The sequence below is a fragment of the Protopterus annectens genome, chromosome 2.part0 (assembly GCF_019279795.1).
Source record: "Protopterus annectens isolate FY-2018-M chromosome 2.part0, PAN1.0, whole genome shotgun sequence".
NCBI classification, from domain to species: Eukaryota; Metazoa; Chordata; order Ceratodontiformes; family Protopteridae; genus Protopterus; species Protopterus annectens.
Genome location: NC_056728.1, coordinates 73,528,330 through 73,545,190, shown reverse-complemented (window position 1 = coordinate 73,545,190; position 16,861 = coordinate 73,528,330). Strand labels below are relative to the sequence as shown.

The following is a 16,861-nucleotide window of genomic DNA, read 5'->3' as shown; positions in this document are numbered from 1 at the left end:
GGTCTAGAGTAAAAGAATATAGACACGAGACAGATGTGTTTTATACATTTTCATTTTTACACATTTCCATTATGGCTGCTTTCAAGTAAAAGCACCCTACTCAAAAAATGGATGCACTCTACCCGTTTTTGTTTTTAGAAAATGTAGTCCATGTGTACTTCTTGTTTGTGCAGTGCGGTGCTTTTATGTTTCTACAGTAAAATAACTGATTTTTGTAAAACTTATGGACTAATCACAAATATTCATACATCAATAATAGAGCAGGTTGGGTGAAAGTGTGCAGAATAACTGATACAGTGTTAATTAAAAATGCCTGACCTTCTCACTTGTCTTTGACTAGTAAAGTAGCATGGCTCATAAGATACATTAGTTTGTACAGACAAGGCCATAGCATGGGGGAGACCTGATAATTACAATTTCTTGCCAAGCTGGTATGCCATATCTTTGCAGAGCTGGGAGCTGCCTGTGCAGACAAAAGAGTTGTTCTGTCATCCTGGATACAAATAATAAATTCCAGACATTATTGTCTTTGTTTGTGTGTGTGTGTGTGTGTGTGTGTGTGTGTGTGTGTGTGTGTGTGTGTGTGTGTGTGTGTGTGTGTGTGTGTGTGTGTGTGTCTATGTCTACAATAAGATAATATTCAAAGTATCCAGACTGTTGCGTCACACAGACAGCATTGTAGGATTGCATGAAACAACTGTCCTCCAATTGCTGATGGTGTGATTTTTAGTGTGAACTGATAGATGGTAGGAGAGAAGCCCAGGAAACAGCTGTGTTAAGCAGATGCGAATGCATTGTTATTGAGTAAGACATGTTCTTCATTTATACCCCCCTCCTCATCCTGTTAATCTGTCCCCAAACTACTGTTGATGGCTGCAGCCATCATGATGTACATAGGGATGTAATTGTAGCTAGGCTGAGGGAATACATCGCCAGTGTTCTCACAGTGAACAAGAATGACACACTTCATCACTCTGATGGACATCAGGAGAGAACTGGGACCTGGAAAAGACAAGCTCTGGAACATCACATTCATAGAATCATAGAAGAGAAGGAGGAGGAGAAAGACAGTTTTATAAAAGATCAAACTCAGGTTATCTTATTCCCTACTACAGGTAAGCAATTACGTAAATAACAAGCGCATGTGTGAATAACAGGGCTAAGCGATAGGTAAACATGAACTTGTTTAGTTATTGATCAAAATCTCAAATCTTAACTGTTGCTTGTTACTTCCAGTGGTCATGGTATAGGTAAATGTCTGTGTGTGTGTGTGTGTGTGTGTGTGTGTGTGTGTGTGTGTGCCTGTGTGTGTCTGTGTGTGTCTGTGTGTGTGCTGCTGTGTGTGTGTGTGTGTGTGTGTGTGTGTGTGTGTGTGTGTGTGTGTGTGTGTGTGTGTGTGTGTGTGTGTGTGTGTGTGTGTGTGTGTGTGTGTGTGTGTGTGTGTGTGTGTGTGTGAGTGTGTGTGTGTGTGTGTCTGTGCGTGTGTGTGTGTGTGTGTGTGTGTGTGTGTGTGTGTGTGTGCGTGTGTGTGTGTGTGTGTGTGTGTGTGTGTGTGTGTGTGTGTGTGTGTGTGTGTGTGGATATGCTGCTTCTGGGTTGTGTGTGCATTGGAAAAGAGCTGGGTATCTTGTACATGTTCTGCTTTCTATTTCAGAATTAGCAAATGACAAACTATATCTTGCCCAGCATTCTCTAGGCAGTGTGCATGTCATGCACATGTTCTAGCATTTCACACACAGAAGCTTTACTTGGGCTTATGCATACCCAAGTTAGAGAAATGGTTTGGGTCAAATTGTCCCAAACTGATGAGAACTGGCAAGAAACCTAAACAAATAAATAAATAAATAAAAATAAGAGATGTGGGAAGAGTGTGAATTACAAATAAGCACCCTGTCATATTTTATTATCTCAGTAACTACTGCACATAGTAATGCCTGGATAAGTAAAGCACCACATAGTGAATGTAGACGTGTGTCATATTTGGAAATGAAAGCCATGGTTGCCACATACGCACCATAGAGTCTTCATTAGGTTTACTACAGTTAGAAGTCAGAAGGCTTTTACTTTGCAATTAATGCTGGGATATTGCAAACCTTAATGCCAATGTCCTGATGTTCTGCCAGAATTTTGTTTCACTGAATTGTAAAGGATTTGCACATATTTTCCACAAATTTAGGCTAAAATGCCACACTTTATCTGTATTTGATTTATTATGAGCTAATGATGGAAACTGTAAAATCGTTCTGTGTGCAGTGTTGAGGTATGTATTATGGATTTGACTTCAGCTCTATTTTGGTACCATTTCTTTTTACTTCAGATGATAGGCACACCTGAGATACAAAATATTAAGGTAAATGTTTCCAGCAAACAAACGTAATGCTGTTGTTAGATGTCACTAGATCATATACCTCTGCCACTAATTTCTAGCACAGTGATTGAAAACCAGGACTCTTGCTACAATCTGTCTTCTGTCTTGGATAGAAATTCTGGAGAAATCAAAATGCACATAGTGAATGCATTGTCAACTGCTATACTTCTGATGCTGGGACCACCATATGTTCTGTCTGTGGAACACTCCTATTCACCCTTTGTATAAATACTTCCAATTTGATCATTCTAGACTGAGTACATTTCTTTGTACAGAAGTATTTCTTCAATGCAGTTTTCAATCATTTGTTACAAAATTCACCAAACAACTCCTTAATAACTTTGTTCAGAACTCAGCAAAAGTGAAGGCATGTCTATTTGAGAAAGATGCTAAACTATCAACTACCTCCCTACTCCAAAAAACAAAATAAGTAAAACAATTTGAATATTTGAGTCCTTCAGACCCTTTAATATTGCTACCATCTTGATAATTAATGCAGTATATTCTAGTTCCCACCTTTTTATCCTAGCTTTACGAACAGACTTGTCAGATAAGTATTTTCACCCTTCAGAACAGAGACAATTTATTATTCAAATGCCAAACATCTGCAAATGTTGATCAACAAAGACTGTGCATACGTTGGTACATTCTTACAAAGTACTAATCTGTCTGGAATTTCTATCATTCACCAAAATACAACTCTCTGAGTATAGAACATACTAAGCCACCTAATCAATGACAGATTCCCTTGCAAAAACAAACTAAGCAAAAGACAGCATATGAAAATATACAAATATATGTTTGGATGGGCTTGAAGAATCAGCAGAGAAAGAAGACCCTGTTGAGCTTTATTCTAGTCTGGCACCGTGATGAGACATGAGGGGTATACAATAAGTGGGAAGCCTTGGTCACCGGTGAAATACCACCACTCTTATTGTTTGTTTTTTTTTTACTCACCTGGTGGGGAAAGTATCAGGTGGGGAGTTTGACTGGTTTTCATAGGGATGTTCTTTTGATGTACAAGTTGCATTTTTAAAACCAAAAAAGTAAGGTATGCATTCAGATGTAAAGCCACTCTGACTTTCCCAAAGGAACTGCAGCAAAACCTCTTTTAATGAACTGATCTCCGCCACTATAGCAACATTTTATTTTGGGGACACAGCTTTCTTGTGTGTGTATAGGGATATACAGAGGGAGATTAACACTTCTTTCCCAGTAAATGCATCATTTATTAGATTACAGCAATTTATGGAAACATCTTAGTTACACAATAAAAAGTAATGTCAAAGCATAGGAATTTGTTTTAGCAAGTATCAGTTATTTCAGGTTCCTTCTGCTGCAATTATAATTTGAAGGATGTAATTCACTACAGCATCTATTTAACATTAATAACAGAAATTAATCATATTGCAAATCATGTAACAGAACACGAAAGTGAGAAAATTAAGTTTGAATCTTGCAGCCTCATTTGTAGACTGTGTGTTTCTGAGAAAGATTCTTACAACCCATGGGTGTATCACCATCTCAGACAGATGACTTTGATCTAACATTCCATCTGTATCTGATTAGCATCCAGCTGGTATCCCACCATCTCAGATAGATGGGCCTTTGGTTTAACATCTCATCTGTAGAAGACAGTATCAGCAGGGTAATATTTCTTCATACCACACTGCATATCCCATGTTGTAATATGTATCCATGTGCCTGATAAGGGGAGAGAACCTACAGCCTTCTGATGTAGCATCAAGAACAGTTGCATTACTTCCCGAGCTACTGACCATTATAAGCTATAAAATGCATTTGTGCTGATTCTAATGAACTGCTTTCCATTATCTTTTCATCATAGTGTACAAAATATGCAAGTATATATTTGAAAGCATTTGTGAACATTAATGGTAGCCAGATACAAGTGTAAGTAAATAAATTGAACAGTAATAGTTTTATCAACTGCAGAAGTTAATGCAAAGTATCACAGTATCCAGATAAACCAAGCTACAAACAGCCATCCACCTGCCTGTTCAGAAGTGCCATAAATGGTAGCAGATAGAGCCTAACAGCTGGAATGGCTTTTCTATATTATATTAAGGACTTCACTAATGCCTAAATGAATAAAGCTAGATCAAAATCTAGAGCATTTACAAATGTACTTTGAATATATTGTCAAGAAAAACAGTGTAATCAGCTCATACTAACTTTGTAGTCAATGCATTGTGTACCCAGAAGTATATAGCATGTAAAGTTTGAATATGACTATTTGGTTCAGTGCTTCTGTTTTTCATGGGAATGTTCTTCTGATTTACAAGTTGTAATTTTGAAAACCAAAAAAAAAAATATATATATATATATATATATATATGGGTCTACTACCGTAGATTGAAATTACACTATTTCAAAATACAATAGTAGTGTCCCACTAATGCGAAAGTGCACTTCAACAAAAGTACACTTTCACGAAAGTCACTAAGTCGAATGGGACATTTCCTGCACTGTGGTGCAGTAGTGATGGACCTTAGGGTTAGGGCTTGGGTTAAGGATAGTGGATCGCTAGTAGGGCTATCCACTATCCTTAACCCAAGTTGTAATCCTGATGTCTGTGACTACAGCACCACAGTACAGGAAATAGATCCGTAACTACTGCTCAGTGGAGGAAATACAATTTCCTGCACTGTGGTGCAGTAGTGATACACCTTAGGGTTAGGGCTTGGGTTAAGGATAGTGGACAGCCCTACTAGATATCCACTATCCATTACCCAAGCCCTAACCCTTCGTTCTAGTGACTTTTGCAAAAGTGCACTTTCGTTGGAGTGCACTTTCGCGTTAGTGGGATACTACTATCATATTTTGAAATAGTGTTATTTTGATCTACGGTAGTAGACCCATATATATATATATATATATATATATAGTATGCATTCAGATGTAAAGCCAGTCTGACTTTACTAAAGGAGCTTCAGCAGAAGCTCTTTTAATGAACTGATCTCCCCTACTGCAGTAATGTTTCTTTTGGGGTCCCCACAGTCTGGATTCAAGAATGGAGGTGCAAAAATCAGAAGTCTCAGTCACTGAAAATGGCAGACTGCTGAGCAGCTTTTATTCTCTGGAGGTTTCTGTGCCCATGTAAAGCACCTGTTCGTCTGAGGCACAATAAAGCAATGTCTGCCCAAAGAAATTGCTGCATAGGTCTTAGCTGTACCTATCTTTGAGGTGTGTTCCTATTTATCAGGCATAATTTAACCCTTCACTAAATTTACTAAATAATTGTAGTAATGTTGGAGATAAATTCTTATTCCCAGGCTTAAATTACCCCTTCACATGATTTTCCAAATCAAACCCCCACCATTGTTTAAAATTTTCTCCATTTCATTGGGCTATGTGACTTCCTTGTGGTCTTGCCCTAAAAGCTGTGTCTCCAAACAGCCTATCCAACCATCTTTTAAACTAAACAACCTTCTTGGGTTTCCTATATACTTTGGAAGCCTATTATACTTTTTCTTTACACTGTTGTGGAAGTATTATTTTGGTAGTATATACCTATGAGTTATGTTGGTGTTATTTTTCTTCTTCCATTTCCATAATCTACAAACACTGTTCCCCTTATTGCACTCAATTTTCAACTATGAAACATGTAAGGGCTCATATTAGATTCTTTTCAACTTTATACAATAGACAGAATGTAACTTTAAATCAGACAGTCTTCATCATATTGACAGTCATTGATGATGATGATGATGATGATGATGATGATGATGATGATGATGAATACAGTGGTGTAAGTACTTTCCCCATTTCTTGAGGTGACTGTCCTTACTATAGTCCTTATCATTAAGAAGAAAGTAAAGTTGTGTAAAATCTTACCATAATGGTAGATGTCCTTGCCTTCACTGCTGCAGTATTCTTAACATATGGGGATTCCCTGCCATGTAAATCTGACGGCCTGCCAATCTACCAGACTCCTGTTGCTTTAAAGGTATCCTGAACATCACCAAAATGCTCCTTGTGTAGCACAGGGTATAAAGGTGGTGTTCAAACCTATCATAGTCAGAAATTAATGTCCCAGTAGGAGCACCAGTTCAAGGAACCTGAGAGGTAATCTGTACATCCAGGAAGGCAAAGGACTAGAGGGGAAAGTGGGAGGGAGTGAATACTGCAGCAGTGAAGACAAAGACAACTACCATTATGGTAAGATTTTACACAACTGTACTATGTCCTTACATTCACTGCTGCAGTGTCCTTACATTCACTGCTGCAGTGTCCTTACAGTCACTGCTGCAGTATTCGTAACATATGGGAGCATGCCAAAGCTCAACAGGAAATTAGAGAGGGGGAAAGAGCAGAAGAGTCCCCTAAAAACCCATGAAGAACGGCCCTAGCAAAACCAACCCTAGCTCTAGAGATACCATCCAACTTGTAGTGCTTGGTAAAGGTATGCACAGAAGTCCATGTAGCTGCTTCAAGAATATAATTAGTAGCTAAGCCATTGAAAAAAGCACCAGAAGAAGCCACAGCTGTGGTAGAATGAGCCTGGACTGTAAAGGGAAGGTGCTAGCCATGAAAAGTGTAACAAAAAGAAATAGCCTTAGAAATCCAAGAAGAAATAGCTTGCTTGATGCAGCAAGTCCCAAAGATCTAGGATGAAAAACAAATAACTGATCAGATTTTTTAATAGCCTTAGTCTTATCCAAATAAACCTTGAGTTGCTTGTTCATGTCCAAAGTAAACAGCACCCTCTCACTGTCAGTTTGCAGAGAGGGGAAAAAAGTAGGCAGATTAATAGACTGATTAAGTGATAGCTCATCAACCACCTTAGGCAAAAAAGAAGGGTTAGTGCGTAAGGACACTCTGTCCTCATTTAAGATAAAAAAGGAGGACAAGCCACAAGGGCCTACAACCACACCACCCATCTGACAGAAGTAAGAGCTAACAAAAGAACAGTCTTCCAGGATCAATGTCGCAAGGAAGATGAAGCAGTAGCCTCAAAGGGTGCCTGACTCAACTTCTCCAAAACAAAATTAAGATCCCAGGGAGAAGGAACAGGCTTCCTGGGAGGTCTAATATTAAGGACGCCTTTTAGAAATTGTTTCACCTCAAATCTAGAAGCTAAAGGAGGAGAAAAAGGTAGACAAGCATAGATAGCTGATAAGTGGACCTTAATTGAAGAATAGGCCAAACCAACATTGTGCAACTCACACAAATAAGAGAGAACCAAAGGGACATCCACTGTAAGTGGGTACATGTTACAAGAGAGACACCAAATAGAAAAACTCTTCCATTTGGATTTACTAGTAGTAAGTGTCCTGACTTGTAGCACATCATTAGAAAAAAGGTGTCTATGAGGAATCAAAATCCTATCAGCCACAGTGTCAGTTGAAGAGCGGACAGGTGGGAATGGATGAGAGACATGTTGTGAGAGTAGATCCATTCTGTGAGGTAACTTGTGATGACTATCCCTGGCTAAGTACAAAGAAGTGGGAACTAGTGGTGTCACAACCAAAAGGGAGTCACCAACAAGATTTTGGGCACATCCTGTTAAATTTTGAGCAGGACTTTTGGAATGAGAGGAAGGAGAGGGGAATGCATAAAGAAAACATCTCCTTCCAAGAAAATGAGTGGATGTCCACCTTCCACACCAGAGGACCTGGGACTCTGGCACAAAACAGAGGAAATTGTCTGTTCAGAGGGGAGGCAAAAAGATCCACTGGAGGAGTATCCCCTGGTGGATAATGTCCATAAACATCCCTCTGAAGCATCCATTCATGAGACTGAGGACCAGCTCAGAATGTCTGCCACAATGTTCTGAGCAGAAGGGATAAGATTCCATACCAGTGCCAACCGACAAAGAAGCTAAGATCTCATTCCTCCATGTTTGTTGATATACCACATCACAGTGGTATTGTTTGTGAACACTTTGAAAGGCCCTGCAGAGAAAAGAGGATGAAAGGCCTGAGGAGCCATCAGAAGAGCTCCCATCTGTTTGACATTGATGTACTGCTTCTGCTGATGAAACGACCACACCCCCTGAACTTTTAGGGAGCCAAATGTCACCCCCATCCCATATCTGAAGCATCTGTGAACAATTCCAGAGAGGGATGAGGGGGATGAAAAAGGATCACTGGATCCAGAGACAACTGCTGAATCCACCAGTGAAGTTCCTGTCTAGGACAAGGAAGAAGAGGAGCTACAATATCTAGAGGATGTGCATGTTGAGGCCATACTGACTTCAGAAACCACTGAAACTTTTTCATGTGACATTTGGTCAGAGACAGCATCAGAGTGGTGGATGCCATGAAACCCAGAGTTCTCAGAAACTCCCTTTTGTTAATGGAAGCCAGAGGAAGAAGAATGTGCAAGAAAGAATTGAGAGAAAAAGGCCTTAGGAGGGGGCAGAGAAGCCAGCAATGGCACCGTCTGAATCCTGCAACCCAGAAAAATTGGTCTACTTTAGATAATTGAAACACCACTTACCCGACTTTTAAAATGCTGAAACAAAAGCACCGAAAATCCACTTAAACAAACACTTACATCACTGACAAAAACTACAGGTAAGTAACCATTTGACCACACCACAACAAAACACGAAAACCAAACCATGTGAAACCCACCCATGTGGAGGGATTCGCCCCTCCCAACTAAATATAACAACTCTGAGATCACACTACAGTGGGGAAAGGGGCAGTGTTCACCATGGTGGACAAGTGGTTACTTACCTGTAGTTTTTTGCCAGAGATTTACGTGTTCATTTAAGTGGATTTTCAGTGCTTTCGTCTCTGTGTTTTAAAAGGCGGGTAAGTAGCATTTCGATTATCTAAAGTAGACCCCAGAAAAACATGATCCTGAGAAGGAGTCAGAGAAGACTTTTTGAAATTTATAGTGAACCTCAGACTCTGAAGAAGGTAAATGGCAAAATGAAGATTTTGCAAAAGAGTCTCTGGAGAGGATGCCTGAATCAATAGGTCATCCAAGTAAAGAAATATTTGGATCCCTTGAAGCCTGCAAAAAGCAGTCACAGGAGCAAGGCATTTGGTGAACACCCTTGGGGCATTAGAAAGGCCAAAGGGCAAAGCAGAGAACTGAAAATGCCAGGAAGCAACAGATAAATGCAAAAAAGTCCTGAAAAGAGGATGAATTGGAATATAGAGATAAGCATCCTTGAGATCCAGAGGCACCATATAGGCCTGAGGGAGCAAGAAAGTAAACAGAATCTGAAGGGTCAACATCCAAAAGGAAGGCACTTTTAGACAAGTGCTTAGATGAGAGATGTCTAAAATAGGTCTCCAGGTGCCCTCTTTTCTGAGCACTAGAAACAGTCTGGAGTAGAACCCTTTCCCCCTTTGGACACAGACACCTCTTGAATAATACCCTGAGTCAAGAGATTTTGAAGAACCTCTGGGAAAAAAGGGAAGTTGTTCCTGAGGGGGCTGAGGAATGTCCATAAAAGTGGATGGGATTTCCACACCATAAAGTACCCCTGATGAATGATTGATAGAACCCAAGAATCCTGAGTGATCTAAAGCCAAACAGGAAGAGAAAGAGAAAGGCAAAGAGAAAGAGGAATGTGGCTGTGAAGGGATGGATAGTCATACAGCACCTGGTTCGTCTGGAAAGGAAGGCTTTGGAGTCCCTGAAAACTGAGGAGCCTTAGCAGGATAAGCCAGTTTGCCACTTATCTTTACCTTTAGTTGAAGGGTGGAATTGCCTACGGACAAAGGCAGGCTTAGCAGGGTAATTTCTCTGAAATTTAGGCACAAGAGAAATAAACACATGTTTAAGCTCCTGTAAGGCCTTACCCTTATCCTGAAGGGACTTAAACCAGTAGCAGCTTCCCCAAACAAAAGCTTATAATCAAGAGAACCAGCCATCAACTTAACCTTAATATCATCTGGAAATGATTGAAGTCTATGCCAAGAATGCCTCCTCATCACTGAACCAAAAACAATAGCCCTAGAAGAGGCATCTGGCACATCATAACTACATTTAATAGAATGAAGAATGACTTAAGAATAAGTCCCTAGCAAGGAAAGAACAGAAGTTATACCCTCAGAGTCTGGACAATCAGAAATAAGTTGACAGGCCTGAGAAAGAAGAGCCAACACATACCTAGACATATGGGTCTGATAATTAACAGCCCTAAAAGCTAGAGTAGAAGAAGTGTAAACCTTCTTACCCAGCCTTTCCATAGCTCTGCTATCCTTGTCAGAAGACAATAACTTGGGCGAAGGAAGCAACTGAGACAGACTATCAGAGGCTATAGACACAACGGAGGGGTCAGCAGCAGTTCATTTATATAGGAAAAAACAATCCTCAGGCACCCTATAAAGAAGGAGCAGGAACTAAAAACCCTTGAGGAGACTTTAAGGACATTAAAGCAGTAAATAGACCCTGAGTAAAGGCCTGCCAGTCACTTTGTGGATCCCTAAGAGCAGAAGAAACATGTTTTGTTTCTTTTTTAAGGAAACGTCCCCTACAAAAAACTGAGAAGGCTCAGATCCAGGCCGACAGTCGAAAACCATAATAAGAACTTCTTTCCCAACTAAAAATGGAATAAATCCCCTGTGCCCCTCAAAAAAAATCAACTGTGGTTCCCCCCTGAACATCCAACATGGACACCTGCAAAGCCTCTTTGGACATGTTGCCAGCCAGATCCTCAGTGGCCTCCAACACGGTCATGGTAGAGAAATCTGACAACACAGCTGAGTGAGCCTCTGGGTTTGTAACAACCTCAGGAGAAACACCTGGCAGATGCTGGACAGTGGAAGATTCCAGTCATACCTTTTCACCTCCTCCTTCCCCAATGGTTGACCCTTGGGGTGGGAGATTCCTTCCATTGTATCTTTAGCGAGAAGTTTAAGATGCTGATTCTCAAGATACAAAGAAAGGGAAGAAAGTCTACTGCGAAGGGTTTTCAGGATGAACGCCTGACAAATTGAACAAGATGTATGGTCATGAGAAGCTCCTAGACAAAAAGACACTTCTCATGGTGATCTTTATGTGGAATCTGTCTCCCACAGTGGCATTCACCCTTCCTGGATGACATTAACCCCAAGGGGCAGAAAATGGATGCAGGTAAACAGACTGACAGTGAAAAGATACATTCGGACTGGTGGCAAAGAGGTTCTGACTATGGTAGGCCTGAACCTCATCTTTATGCCTTACTTTATACAAGGAGCATTTTGGTGAAGTTCAGCATACCTTTAAAGCAACAGGAGTCTTTGGTAGATTGGACGGATGTCAGACTTTCACAGCAGGGAATCCCCATATGTTAAGAATAGTGCAGCAGTGAATTAAGGACATTCTTCTCTTTATGGAGCGTACATTGGTGCTAAAATTGAAATCCATATTGACAACAACCTTCAGGTGCCTAATTTCCTTATCAATTGTTATAACATTTCCATTTACGGCAGGTGAACTCTATTTGTCTGTATGTCTGTTCTAATTGTAATACAATGTATTTCTTGTTGCTGAGCTGAATATCATTATGTTCTTACCCCTAAGTATAGATGTCCTTCCTTATCACTGTTGCAGTGTTCTTTACTCTTGGGATATCTTGCAAGCATACCAAATTCTTTATGCTTTCCAGGCATTGCACATTAGACATATGACCTATGTGCATGCAGAAGGTACATATATGATGCATGGATTCCTAATCATTAGGACTTCTTTGCCACCAGTCCAAATGTTACCTCTGAATTTGGGCTTCACTCCATTCACAGAGCTAGTTCATCTACCGAGTCTTCTAAAGATAAGTGCCCCACTGGGGTCCTCATTGTAGTTTGTTTTCATGTCATACAGGAAGGGAGATTACCCATAAAGATACTCATGATAAGTGCTTTTTATGCTTGGGTGCTACACACAGCCATACACAGTGTGAGATTTGTTAAGTGTTTGTCCCTAAGATGTTCCAAACCAATGTGTGAAACTTTTGGCTCAGGGTACTATGACCGAATCTGCCAGCCCTGATATTAAGCCACCACTTAAAAACAAAAAACAAAAAAAGCACGTACTGATCCTGCTGCTGTCCAGCCTCTAATGGACATCTTCACTGGGCTGGATGAAGAACCCAAAGACCATCTGGTGCCGACATCAGTTCCCTCTGCCCAGTTGTGGCAAACACAGAGTTCTCTGCCAACAGGTCTGACAAGGCTGTGCATATGTCTGGTGCAGATGTTGAGGGTGAACCATGGCTGATTATATCTGAATATTAGTAAGAGAAGAGGTGGCTGGTACCCTCATCACATCTAGTCATGGTTGTGAACCTCCTAGATTTGTTAAAGCAGATGTTCCTTTAACCAAACAAAAAAAAAATGTGGCTTCTGTGATCACCACTCAGCGTAGCAGGACATTAATGAGGGGTTCCTCAATGCTCTTTATGGTCCTGAAAGCCCCACAAAGATTGTCCCTGCTTCTCCTTCTGGTCTTCCACCCCTTCATGGAGGCCTAAGTATTCTGATTCTACTGCTGAAGAGTTGGACTCTGGTTTAGAGTACATGACATATTCCTCCCAGATCCACTCTCCTCTCACCTTGGGGTCTGATAAAAAAGACACACTGTCCCCTTATTCTCCTTTTAAAGAATTGTCTTTTGGGGATACAGTGGTCTGCATGATGGAACACTTTAAATGGGTATGTTTTCAGGTTTTTGATGATCAAAAAAGATATTATCAACTTTTGCAAATGGACACACCCAGACCTTCTGCAGTCCCCCCTGTTTTAGCTTCCCTTTTTGATGCCTTTTCTGCAGTTTCTTAATCTCTGGCCCCTAAGAAGCCAAACAGATTTTATAAAGTACCTGAGGATTGCAAGTGTTTGTATAAAAGTCTTTTTCCTGATCTTGCTGCTGTTTACAAGTCCACAGATAAGCCACCCATCTTGCTATCTTCTTTATTTTCTGATAAGGACATATGTGCTATGGAGAGGTATGGGGAAAGTGCATACTTCTCCTTTGGCCTTCAAGACCATTAATTATCCAAAACACATGAATAGGTATAGCCTGGCTCTTCTCTCCCAGCTTGGGGGGATTTTGACTGATATGCCTAATTTGACAGTGAGACATCTGCCCTTACTCTTTTGAGTTCTGCCTCTCATATAGCTTACCATTCCATTAAATGAAGTAATGATGCTGCTGATACCTCCTCTGGTGCAGTTGCCACTGGATCTGTAATGAGGATATACTCATGGTTGTGCCTTCAGGCCTTACCTGAAGACATCAAGTTCAAACTATTAGATTCCCACTTAGACACCCAAAATCTCTTTGGCATTTCTGCTGCAGAATTGTTTAAAACTCTTTATGAAAATGGTAAGATTGTGCAGAACCTGAACCAAATCTTTGTTTCCCCATCCCTAATTTCCAGAGAAATTATCCCTCTAAACCTTCCTTTGCCTGTAGGCAGCCTATACAACCTTTTAAGAGCAAGACTGTTCATAAGTAAATTGTCCCAAACAGGCCCCCTCATAGTTCTAGTGGCCAAAGATCTGTTCCAGACAAATCTGCCTCGATCTACCATCCAGCCTCCCCATCCTCTCATCTATATTCTTGTATCCCTCAGGCTGATTCTTTCTTTTACTGTTTGGCAACAGATAACCACAGACACCAAAGTAATCTCCATTATCTAAAATGGTTATTTTTGTGGCTTGGAGTTTCTTCCTCAGCCACCTCCTTGCCATTTCCCTCATTTTCAACACATTTCTCAAACTCACTTCTTTCAGGGTGCTGTCTCTCCTGTCACGTTTGCCTTTGTTGCTTTCTCAACCTTTTGTGGTATCTCTGTATTTGAAGGATGCCTACCTCCATATTCCTACTTCCCCCTGTCTTCACGAAGTTTTCATGTTTCTCTGTTTCTTCTCATCATCAGTTCTTTGTTTTACATTTGGTCACTCTACAGCTCCAAGGTTTTCTAACAAATGTCTAGCCCCTGTGGTAGCCTTCTGCTGACTTCAGGGAATTGAAATATTCCCTTATTTGGATGATACTTTAATGCAAGCCCCCTCCCAGCAGCCCCTGCATCAGACTCTACATTCACTATGCTGCTGCTGTGCAGTATGGAGTTCATCCTCAATGTCAAAAAGTCTGTGTTCACTCCCTCTTAGGACAAAGTGCTTCTGGGTTGCAGGATTCAGACCATTCCAGTGCAAGCTTGTCTCCTGCCTCCCAAAATCCTTGCCCTCTCTTTGACTTCTTATTTTCAGTCTCTTTTTTGTTTTCCAGTCCTTCCTGCAAGGGAATTTCTCCAAGCTCTGGAGTACATGGTGTCCACCCTTCGCATGGCTCCCTTTGGAGAATCTGGTTTCACTCTTGCCTTGTCTGAAGCTCGAACTCCACTGGTGGATTCACCAGATATGAATCCAGGTCTGTCTTTTTAGGTTCTTCTCCCTACTCAGTAGCTGTTCATGGATGCCTCCAATCATGGTTGGGGAGCCCCCTCCAACAACTAAAAGTCCAGGGTCCCTGGTCCTATCAACAACTGACAGACCATATCAACATTAAGGAGATGAGGGTTGTACTTCTATTTCTCCAGGCTTTTCTCTCCCTTTGGGTTCCAGGTCCTCTAAAGGTTTTTGCAAACAATACCACAGTCATGTGGTGGATCAATAAGCAAGGGGACACAAAATCTTGTCTTCTTTGCAGACTGGCTTTCAAGCTTGGAATTTTGCAGCCCACCCTCACTTGGTTCTTCAGGCAGTCTACATTCATTCAGAGCACTATCTGCTGGTAGGTTCCTTGAGCAGATCTAAGATAAATCCTCAAGAATGAGGTCTTTTGTCCCATCAACAACTGGCAGACCATATCAACATCGTGGAAATAAGGGCTCTTATCTGTTCACAGGGAGGTGTTACTGAACATTACACATAAGTGAAGTATTCCTCAAGTAGATCTTTTTGCCTCATCTCTGAACAGGCAACTTCCCCAGTTCTGTTCAAGTGACAAAGTCTTCTGGCTTGGAAAGTGGATGCCATGTCTTTTTTCTTGGAAGGAGATGTTTGTGTATGCCTTTTCCCCTCTTCCTCTACTACCAAAGATCCTTCACAAGATCATGTGGGACATGCCCAAAATCTTGCTTGTGCATTCCTTTTGGTCCAGACAGCACCACTAGTTCCCCCTTCTCTTTCATCTAGCCAGGAGCAATCATTACAAGCTACCATCACAAGATGTATCTTTTTACACAAAACCAGGGTTCTTTTATTTAGCTTCACTTGTCTACCCTTCGATTGACACTTTGGGTGATAGCATTTTAATTCCTTTTAGGCATGAATTTTCTGAGGATGTGCTTTTGGTTTTACAGGAGGCCACAAAACCTAGTACTAGAAAATCACGTGACTAAATGGAAGAGATTTTCTATTTGATGTCTCATGCGTGACCTGGACCCTTTTTTGTGGGGGTTCCTATGGTCCTTTCTTATTTCTGAGTTGCTCACTTCTGGTTCAGCATATTCATCTGTTAAAGTTCATGTCAGCCATTTCTGCTTGTCAGCCTCTGAGTCTCCCTTTGGCTTCTAGTTATAAATCAAACAATTTTAAAAGGCGTCCTTCATATTTGGCATCCTAGAAAGCCTGTTCCTCCTCCATTTTGTTCTGGAGGAATTAAGCCAGCCCCCCTTTGTTCTGGAGGAATTAAGCCAGCCCCCCTTTGAGCCTGCAGTTTCTTCTTTTTCCTTACACTACCTTGTTGGTGGCTCTTACTTCTGCCAAGAGGGTTTCAACCCTTGAAGCACTCATAACGATTACCTCTTGTTTGTTTTTTCACAGGGGCAGGGTGTCTTTTCTTACCAATTCTTCCTTCATGCCCAAGGTGGATAATGATTAGTCCTTGATTCGGTGCATTCATCTTCTGTCTTTTTTCTTCTCCACAAAATCCTAGTAAGAGGGGTTTTCACACCTTGGATTGTACATTAACAGCTCAGATATTGCCTGGACAACACAAAACATATCAGGAAATCTGAGCAGCTTTTTGTTTCTTTTCATGCCAGGAAATTAGTTTGGCAGTATGAAAGCAAACCATTGCCTCCTGCATTTTTAAGGCCATTTCTCGGTTCTATTTTTTTCATGACAAACAGCTTTTCTCTTTTGTTCGTACTCATTTTACCAGGGCAGTGGCCTCCTCTGGTGCTTTCTGCAAGGGTCTGGATGCCAGATACATCTTGGAAGTTGCTACTTCTTCTGTACACACTTTTACCAAACATTACAAGTTGGATGTAATTTCCAGGGCCAGCGTGGGCTTTGCCATGGCCATTCTTCATGGATTTGTAGAGGGCAATTCTGTGCCTTTCTCCACCTATAGTTTCTATTAGCTTTCGTATTCTTCTCTTTTAATGAAGTCCTGGTAGCACACAGGGATGAAAGTGCTTAACTTTTTTTCCAATAAACAGTTGAAATGGCAATATAATATTAACTTCCCTTGGTTATTTTCTCCTCCAGACTAAGTTGTTACCTTGAGTTGATTTGGTTTAAGTGTTTTGGTTTTCTGAGGTCTCTCTCTGAGCTTTTGGTTAAAAAATCTAACAGC

The 16,861-nt window shown here is 40.9% G+C and overlaps 1 protein-coding gene across 1 annotated transcript in view; it reads left to right on the top strand.

Moving 5' to 3' along the window:
* The first annotated feature begins 630 nt into the window (after positions 1-630).
* The window catches only part of INHA (inhibin subunit alpha), a 42,297-nt gene continuing 26,066 nt past the window's right edge, over positions 631-16,861 (top strand). The window contains exon 1 of the mRNA XM_044061920.1: positions 631-1,115. Within this exon, the coding sequence (XP_043917855.1) occupies positions 812-1,115 (304 nt within the window). The 5' untranslated portion in view covers positions 631-811. The remainder of the gene's footprint in view (positions 1,116-16,861) is intronic.